Here is a 10,217-nt window from a genome sequence, read left to right as displayed (position 1 = left end):
AAGCATGGCATTAGGTGTGTCGGAGCAGGGGCACACACGGCAGAGGATCTATTCTGTATGGTATGTGATGGTTTTGCTTCTAATTTTGGGGAAATGGGGAAGTGTGTGAGTTTTATGCTGCCATCAAAGTGAAAACAACTGAAATGATCATTGATGTTATTATATATCATAATATATGGTATTATTAGATAAATATTGAAAGAAATTTCTGTTTTTCCTCAACTGCGTGTTCAACAGATCCATTATGTTATAGAAATTATCATCACGACGTTTGGTATTAAATGAGCTTCTTTTTTCTTTAGGAAAAGCAAAATATTCAAATTAATGTTTAGCACGAACCACTCCATCAAATAATGATAATAATCCCTATCTCCATGAACTTCAGCTGCCTGTGAGGCACTTGAAGGTTAATTGTCATGTGAATTTTCCCACCGGTGATATGTTGTCTGTTAATGAGAATGTTTGTTAGCATTAAACAATCTTGTGGCGTAGGGGTAGCCTAGTCGTTAAAGCGTTCGCTCGTAATACCGGAGACCCGGGTTCGATTCCCCTCAAGGAGATCCTGTTTCCCGTGCCATCCCGCACTGATATTGTTAGAATAGAGGCCTAAAACTAACGCTGGCTCATCTGGATCCAATGGAATTTTAAAGCATTCGCTCATCACGCCGAAGGCTTAGGTTCGATTCCAATTTCTGGTGTGGGACATTGCTGAAATATTGCAAAATAGACTAAAACTCTATGCAGTTTTGCAAATCATACTATATGTCAGTGAGTGAGTGCGTGCGTTAACATTATACGTCACATCGGCAATATTTCAACTAGATCGTAACTAAAACTAGTTGTAAATCCACCAGAAATACATGTAAATTATAGAAATCTGTCAATCCAACTAGCATATCACAGTAATTTATAAGTAAAACTGGCGTCTGACTCTAAAACTTGAGTTCAAATGCGGACAAGACAGGATAAACATGGGCTGTAGATCGCCAACAACTGAAACCATATTAAAGATATCAATGAAGTCTTATGATCTAATACTGTGTCTTGTGTAACAGGAAAAACCCAAATATTTGCCGAACTTTAAGAACCCCTGCTGGTACGCAAAAGAGAGTGGGAAGTTTCGTCTCAAGTGCGTCCCATACTACCATATTCTTGGCGTGTGCAAATCAGGTACTACAGACCTCGCCTACCGCATAAGGGCCCATGAAGACGTCCTCCGCTGCAGAAATTGTATTATGGAAAAGGAAACGTTCTACTGGTGCCGTGGAAGATATGGTAATGTCGTTTTATTACTCGCCCGTTGAAGATACTGCAGTGTAATATTTTTGCGGCAGCATTGCACTAGTGTAATACCGCTTGGTGTATGACGTCAGAATAGTTGAAAGTTGTGACGTCACAATGCTAATGTCGCTGTCGCAATTTTACTCGCGGAAAGCGGAGAGTCCTCACACTGTAGGCAATTTCGCCGCGGTTTTGTCAGTTTATGTTGGTGAGTAATAAACAGAATACTAAATTCGCATCCGTGACATACTATTTTTATTAAACTCGTTAAAGATTTAGTAATATGATCAATGCAACTCACTGACTTTTCAAATCGCTGATATTTTCACAGGTTATGAATATAACATGAAAAGTATGACACCGTGCAACTTCAGCTGTTTTCAAGATAAGTTCGCGGAAGCCGCACAACGGATAGAAGAGATAAGTACAGAAGCAGGCTACCACAACATGATCACAGGTAGTATATGTGATGAATATATGCTATAAATCACTGGACAATTTAAAAAGTCGTGTGCCTAAACCAGGAATGTTACAGGGAAAGCAAACTACTGTCTGAAATGTAATGTATCCATGCAGGGAAAGCCCATTCCATCTTGTGTGATGCTGGTTGTTATTTCTGTAAATAATCGAGTCTGGGCCAAATAGTCCAGTGATCAACATTATGAGCATCGATTTGCGTAATTGAGATACGATGACATGTGCCTTCAGGTCAGCAAACCTGGGCCGCGTTTCACAAAACTCTCATAAGCCTAAGATCTCGTAACATTTCTCGTAACATCCGTAGCTCCTGCGTTTCAATATAGGAGGCACAATGGCTACGAGAAAACTTACGAGATCTTAGGCTTACGAGAGTTTTGTGAAACGGGGCCGAGTGGCCACCCGATCCGGTTAGTCGCCTGTTACGACAGGCATGATTACTGAACCATGCTAATCTCTATCGTATCCAAATTACGTTCCCACTCCACTGTTTCCGTACTACCTCCGTATAGACATTTTCTTACCACAGAGGTTCGTCAAGTCATATCTTCACGCGTACCTCTGTAGTATGGCTACATGTTCGGTTCTCACAAACCCCATAGCGGCAAAAAATCACAAGAGTTATCTCACTTCTTTTTGTCGAACCACTGCAAAGGCAGCACTCGACAAATGTGTACACCACTTCTTATTACATGTTCTGTAAGCTACATTCAGATGGTACATCCGTGATCTGATGCAGAAGAAGAGGGGCACCCAAGTAGGTATCCACACCTGTATTGTTTACACCTGCTCAACAGGTGTCATCATGCGACGCTGTCGCATTGCCCATGCTAGATTTACCCATGCATACCTGATGGTAAAGATCCTCCATTCTGTATTCCTTGTGATGAAAGAATCAGTCAAGCAGTCCTGCTTTCAATGTAAAAACTGTAAGAATCGTTCTACTTCTGTTAAGTTAGACTTAATTATTGTTTAATTAAGAAACTGATTTAGTCGATAAATCTTGAATGGTCAAGTGCCCTACTGAGAGAAGTTTGTGGAGTCAACATCTTCCACGGACCTTAATCCCTGAACAGCGAAGGCTAGAATAAATTCAACTGAATGATATTTTTTGTAAGGCTTAGACAATTTGTCAGAATCACGCACATACTGGCAACTCTACCGAGTCCAAGGACGTACACTGAAACTATTGTTTCAATAATAATATGCTGGTGTCTGAGAGCATGGGTCTTCCAGGGTGTCTTCCACGGTTTGCATTACACCTAGGGTAAAGTTTGGTGCGTGTCGTTACGCAATTTGAAGAAAATGGCTTATATCACAGATGGATGGAGTGTGTTACGGTTAAAAATTTGCCGTGACAAAAGGTGTAAAAATCCCCTTGAACCAGCAAAACAGAACAAAGACAAGTCTAAATCATTCAAATCTTGTATTATTAAGCAAAGAGAGCAAGTTATACAAAGTCACAAGTCCATTTAACAATACCGATTTCAAATACAATACATAGGAGACAAAATCTAAGGTAATGGGTCACAAAATATACAGCAAACTCACCAAAGTCTTAATGCGAGAAACAGTTATGCAGAATGTAACACAACGAGCGATCAGGCAGCGGATTTGTAGATCAAGCGTTGACGGAGATTGATGATGCTAATCCAGTAAATATGCGTGTCCATATCTGTCGACAACACGGCAACTAGCATTTATACATACATTCAGTCATTCCCCTAAGTTCGAACAAATACGACCATCGCCACTAACGTGCAATGCTCTAGAACAGTCTCCCGGATGTCAACAATTAGAACGCCAAGGGCAGATAACTCTGAAGTACTGCCTTAGAGGCGTGCCGCTTAAATAATTCTCTGCAGGAAATGCGACCCATAATAACTAACACCAAAACCTTAAATAATGTAACCTAATTACAACTACCGCAATAATAATTAATAACAATTCAAATCACGGAGATTGATGGATTGGATGGATGCATGTGAGTGCCCACTTAAAGTCACAAAGGCTTGCCAACACTGACAGAATGTACATGGAAACGTCGCTATAATCAAGAACTTGTTATTTACAAAGTTGTATGTTTTTTTAACCTAAATACCCATTCACCCACTCTCTCATTTGTTCAGGTGACGCAACTCCATCAGATTTTTCCGATTTCCGGGGTTGGCCCAAAATACCCCAAAATACAGGCTTAAAGAAACCGGTGGTTTTGACACCCCATCTTATGAGACACCTGTATAGAGATCCAAAGTTCATCCTCATATTTAGAAATCCAACTGACAGGTGGGTATTTGTTCTAGTGGAACAAATTGTTTCCTCGGCAATTTAGCAGTTGGTGAGTCAAAACTTTATGGTTGACAAAATTGTAGTTGACTGCATAGATCCACGCTCCGATGTAGATTCATACACCGTTATCTAGCTAAGCGTTACTACTGTCAACTCGTTGATGGCGCGTCCACTCAAGAATTGAGATTTAATGTTTCTCATAATTGAGATGAAACGTGTGCTGACGAAAGCTTTGTTGAGTTCAGACCTTTTCTGTTGGTTACAAAAGACATGGGAAGCAAGTATGCATGTATGAGGTGAACGAAGTTCCAGCTCAACCCCAGGGGTTCCTACGAGCGGCATATTCCTGCTCGCGAACGGTCCTACGGAGACAGTACAGGACTTTGTTCAGTATAAATGTGAGCATATTTTATTATTTTATCTGCATTCTTAATCTTTCTCACCACCGCATTGTGCATCGTTTTGTCAGCCACCCTTTTCCTTTTGTTCCCTATTAACAACTGTATATGACAGTTATAGCCCTTGGTGGTCACCCCCCTTGGCTGTATATGTGCTATTGTTTGTCTGTCTGACCATTGTAAAGCCTTTGCTTGTCCGTTGAAGCCAAAAACTATATTTATATACACATACAAAGACAGGCAGACAGACAGATAGATAGACAGATAGATAGATAGACAATGACAGTGTACAAGACAATGTACAGTGCGGTGGTGATGTAGATTAAGAAATTCAATGCGGATCAAATAATAACAAATAATAACTCATATTGCTTGGCTACATAGAAGTTGCTTTTTAGAAACATACTGACGATTGCTATCTCGAGTTACAACACTACAACCAAATCATGAGAAGAATGTGTACAAAGAATTTCGTCACAAACATCAGATTAACAGTAAGAACGGCATGCAGTTAAATAACAACTTGTACATAAGTGGGAAACGCCAGTTGGGGACGATTATGGCTAAACTGTCTAAAATTGCTGAAGGGATGGTGCCAGGGTCCATGTACGAAGCAACTGTACTGTAAGTCTCTATGGTCCCTTGTATGGTGCTCTACGTTCACATGTTGGAGATCAATAGCCCGTTTGTACATTGCATTGTCCAACATAGTTTTCTATTTTCAATGATATATGCTAGCTAGTTTTAAATCTTTTTGTGATAGTTGTTTTAGTTAGTTTAACAACTTTCACCGACTGGTTATTTAACTACTTGTATTTATTGTGTTTTTACAACCGTTCACGTCACTATATGGCTGAAATATTGTCAATGCGAAGGTTAAATGTTAAAGACCAAAACCACCAAACGGGACTGGTGAAATAGCCAATAAACAAGGAGGAAAAGTTGTAATAACAGGCCGATAGAGTGTTTTGATAGTCTATAGTTTGATTTGTTCTTCAATGGCGGATAGGTTTGTGGCACTGGATTTCCACTGCTTCCAAACAGAAACCAATGAATACCGCTTTGCTGCATTCACATAGGCCCATATACAGGCTGCATTCATACATATCCATATACAGGCTTGTCTTTTTCTGATGAAAAATAACCCAATAAGTCTATGCTGTTGTCTCTTCTGTAACTTTGTGACAGCAATGTGATTGGTAGATCAAAAAAAAGATATATATATGTATATTATACGGACTCACACAAACACGAGCAAGTTAGTGGTAGATTCGATAGCACCATTTTTGCAAAGCAAGGCACACATGGTCATTTGTGAAGGGTATTCAAGTGTGTAGTGGTTGATGGAGTGAGTGAGCGAGTTTAATTTTACGCCGCACTCAGCAATATTCCAGCTATATGGCGGCGGTCTGTAAATAATCGAGTCTGGACCAGACAATCCAGTGATCAACAACATGAGCATCGATCTGCACAATTGGGAACCGATGACATGTGTCAACCAAGTCAGCGTGCCTGACCACCCGATCCCGTTATTTGTCTCTTACGACAAGCTGAGTCGCCTTTGATGGCAAGCATGGGTTGCTGAAGGCCTGTTCTACACTGGGACCATCACGGGTCAGTGGTTGATGGAGAAAATACAATTATTCCTTATTCTTTTTTGTTCATGCTTATACAACTTACACGGACATTTGTATATGATTCTGAAGGACAATCGGTCTTGTAAAAAAATATCAGTAACTTGAATTAGAAACAGATTGTCAGGTCAGTTAAATATGTATATATATTTCATTTGGTACCATCAGCAGCTCGTCAGATAGTAAATATTCCATATCATACTGACCGCGTCTTCCTTCAGTCTCGTTATTTATTCACACGTGTTTGCAATATTATGCAATAAGTACACAAACAGCTTGAAAGAAGATACGAAGTTTACATGGCCTTGTGTCAAGGGTATCCATGTGTATTGTGAGAGGAAAAAATGTAGTTATGAAATTTATACGCTAAATATATAGAAAATAAATTATGGAAACAAGTACTTCGTTACTATTAACATACCAGATTTGTAGAAATTCAATATCTTATCTTTTTTATTTGCTGAAAAATGCAGTTATTTACCTCGTTTCAGATTATTACTAATTTGAAAAAGTACCCAACTTGAGTAAAAAGGTAAACGTCTAAACTTTTTTCTTTTGAAATCCTCAGCGTTATGTCAAAAAGGAAACACTGCATGACTTTTTCACTAATCAAACCATTTTCCGCCATCTTTTTTTTAATTCACACGTGTATGTGAATATGATTGCAGGTTATATTCTGACTACATGATGCAGGGAGGGCGTTCATCTGCACATTTTCATAAGGCTGTGAGTGAAGATATCCAGGTCGAGGAAAACTGCATGAAGAACCACACTGTGGAGCAATGTCTGTACAGCCTGGACATAGCAAAAAGACTTCGGGTAGTATATGTCTTGTGACTAGTGACAACGTCAGAAACTTAACGCATCAGAAACATCACTTCTTGAAATTATTCATGAAAATTTCCTACTGAAATGTCAATGGGTCTATTTAACACTAAAGCATCGCATTGTTTTAGATGATCTTTTTTATCTAAATCTAATATTAGGGGCGGAAAACAAGGCCATTGACAAAATTATAACTAAACTTAATGCAACTCAGCAAACCACTAAATGGACATGAACTTCCTTGAAAAGGCACCTTGACACATGGACCAGTCATTATTGAATGGATACCAACCACATGCAAACAATACTTGGAATCGTGAAAACCAGGCTTCAGGAAGACTGCGTGCTGGCCAGACTGTATATATGCTATGGTAACGCTTTTGTTGTCCGTCTGAGAAGCATCAACAGATCGAGATCGCCAACAGTGGTAGACCTAAGGTGAAGAAGCCAACTTCAACTTTTTCAGAAACATGTCATCAAGTCTACAGAAAGTGCACAACAAACACTTTGAGGCAACCATAGACGCATAATTACTGATACAGTATACTGATGTTTGGCCATCCCGACTGTTTGATGTCTAAGACTGTATAAAGACCCCAGTCTCGCATGTCGTCAGTATCAAGACGATGGCGTATCCATGCATTTCTGCGGTAGAATTGGTCATGCTTGTCGCAAGATATGACAAGCGAGATCGTATGGTCGCTGACTTTTCTAATGCTTGTAGTCGTTTTTCAGTTGTGGCGTTCAGTCATCATGATGAGAAAACCTGTATTGTCTTATCAAGAACTGATTATTTCTTGACAACCGTCATTTAACTGGAATTTGGATTGAGTGAGTGAACCAATAGTGAGGCAAAAACCAAATACAACCTTTGGGCCACGAAACATTAAAACTGGCGTCATCAGGAGCGGGGAACTGTTCTTTTCACAAGGACAGGCTGCAGTTTGGCATAGGCATGTGGAAGCTATTCTGAATGTGTGATGGTCCAAGTCTCATGCTACAATTATCATAATGCTGGTCCTTTAGTGTTTAAGCACTGGGGTCAACGACGAGGCAACGGCGCCACAATCCTGTTGTCTATAACTTCATCTACCACAAAGAATACATCCACGAAGCCGGATGATATATGACATCCGATGTAATGGACAGCTCTCACCATTGCAGTTAAAATAGTTGACAGTGGTCACGAGAGACACCGACATTGTATTCTCATGTTCCCATCTGTAGTGCCTACTGACAAAGATTGGCATCACATCTTGACATGCGATCATAAGTCTTAAGTTTCATATTAATAATACTTCTGTTCTGTTCATGTTTTTTTAATTCCAGACTTTTTCAACAGAATGGCGATTTTCTTTGTTCAATCTATAAACTTACAGGTACAACCATTGAAATAAAAATAGCAGAAAAGGACTGATGTACGCTACCTCAGACAATATGTACTTTTCTTTCAGACACGCATTTTCTTAGGGTGTTATTCAGTGTTCATGCGAGAATGGCTGAAGGTTTTTCCAAGAGAGCAATTCCTAATATTGCGAACAGAGGACCATGATCAAGATCCAAAAGCTCAGCTAACAAAGGTGTTCAACTATCTGAATCTGAGTGAGTTCCTTTAGGTCCCGTTCCACAAATATATTTCAAGTTGTCACACTGAGGAGAGGTGCTCAGCATTGTGGTTAAAAGGATAACATAAACCTCATTTTATGGTCCAAAGACGTACTAGATCACCGGGTTAATTCATTTAATACCATGCACATATTCCCACTTGAGGACAACTCATTCAAAGTGACATTGTATTTCAGATTATACCGAAGAGTCGATGTTTTCCATTGCCAACATGCCTCATCAACGGATCAATCAGAAAAAAATACGCAAGGGACCTATCCTTAACAAGACCCGTGTTTTGCTGGACAACTTTTACAGCAGATACAAGAAGGATTTGGCTGATATACTACAGGACAAGAGATTTCTGTGGTTGACATAGCGTAAATGTGGTTATTATATCCTAAACAAAGAAAACCATATGAATATACATTCCAAATAATTATTAATAACTCATTTTATCATAATGTCAGTGAATTGACGGTCTGGTTGCTTTGTCAGAGCCTAGTTGGATTGTTCCATGTATATCAAGGACATATATAGCCAATGAGCTTCCACAACCTTTTGCAGAACAGCAAGTACACATTCTGGTGCTTTTTTAAGTCCCATCAGGGATTCGAACCCACACCATCCGAGTCAGGCACCTAATCGTCGGCACAGAAAGTCATCCGTCTAACCCGCTCAGCCTACCGTGACTTCTACAGAATGGCAGTGAATGAAAGTCGGACAACTGGCAGTCTAGATTGCGGGGTTTGTGTACCCCTCTCATAAGTGTTAACTGGCACCACTCACACGGTCGAGAGCTGATTGCAAAATGCCACTTTCTAAATGGCTTTCACCCTGTTCATACCAGTCGCGGTACGTAACTGAACTTGTCATAAACTAGTTTGTGATCTTTGACAATTTGGAGAAGTATATCTTGTATGAAATTGCTCTCAGTCCACACGTAAGAATTCCTCTGCTTCTGTGACCACCGTAGATCCGAGCAAGAATACTGGATTGTCTAGTCCATACTCGATATGTCACATACTTTAACATCTGTCTGATATCAATGTTAGGAGAAACATTTTGATTTACAAAGTTATGTGTACAAATCATGTCAATGTCAGGAAGAATGTACAGCCTAAACTATTTCCAAGATCTCATGTTCTGGTTGCACTTGTCAGCTGTCTTGAGTGTTGTCCTCCAATAAATTTGGATCATTTGTTATGATATATCCTCCTTGTTCTATGTTCCACAATTAACATCGACCATGACCAGAATATTTACTATTTGTATATTGTTTTAATTTTTTAAAAACACCGACATATATATTATTGTAATGGTGATAGGACTGGCTGTTTCAACATTTTCTAAACATTTTTTTATTTCCTTTACCTTGTTACTATGTTCACAGTGACAAATGAATAATAATAAATAAATAAATAGGTAAGTACAGTGTAACATTTATAAATGTCGCGTCATTCAAACAGTGAACAATTACTACAAACATTCAGACCTCATTTCCTGCCTTTTATGAGCTGCAGTCAGAAGCATTGATGCGCACGTGGCGGCTGTGTTCACAATACAGATTTTGATATACATCTCAACCTATTGTGAGATAAGTGTTAATAATTCCTGGCCGACAGAGTACTGATTACATTGCTTATTATGAATGTTATGAATGAAACGCTTTTTCCTAAACATAAATCTTGTAAGTTTATTATTATCT

The 10,217-nt window shown here is 39.3% G+C and overlaps 1 protein-coding gene across 1 annotated transcript in view; it reads left to right on the top strand.

Moving 5' to 3' along the window:
* The window catches only part of LOC137287709 (carbohydrate sulfotransferase 15-like), a 9,732-nt gene extending 844 nt beyond the window's left edge, over nucleotides 1-8,888 (top strand). The window contains exons 2-8 of the mRNA XM_067820097.1: nucleotides 1-60; nucleotides 1,056-1,275; nucleotides 1,613-1,738; nucleotides 3,888-4,044; nucleotides 6,748-6,898; nucleotides 8,359-8,506; nucleotides 8,707-8,888. The exon at nucleotides 1-60 is cut by the window's left edge and continues 174 nt beyond it. Of these exons, the coding sequence (XP_067676198.1) occupies nucleotides 1-60; nucleotides 1,056-1,275; nucleotides 1,613-1,738; nucleotides 3,888-4,044; nucleotides 6,748-6,898; nucleotides 8,359-8,506; nucleotides 8,707-8,888 (1,044 nt within the window). The remainder of the gene's footprint in view (nucleotides 61-1,055; nucleotides 1,276-1,612; nucleotides 1,739-3,887; nucleotides 4,045-6,747; nucleotides 6,899-8,358; nucleotides 8,507-8,706) is intronic.
* Nucleotides 8,889-10,217: the final 1,329 nt, after the last annotated feature.

The sequence above is a fragment of the Haliotis asinina genome, chromosome 6 (genome assembly GCF_037392515.1).
Source record: "Haliotis asinina isolate JCU_RB_2024 chromosome 6, JCU_Hal_asi_v2, whole genome shotgun sequence".
Lineage (NCBI taxonomy): Eukaryota > Metazoa > Mollusca > Gastropoda > Lepetellida > Haliotidae > Haliotis > Haliotis asinina.
The sequence above is the reverse complement of the archived record's forward strand: the minus strand, read 5'-3'. Positions and strand labels throughout refer to the sequence as shown.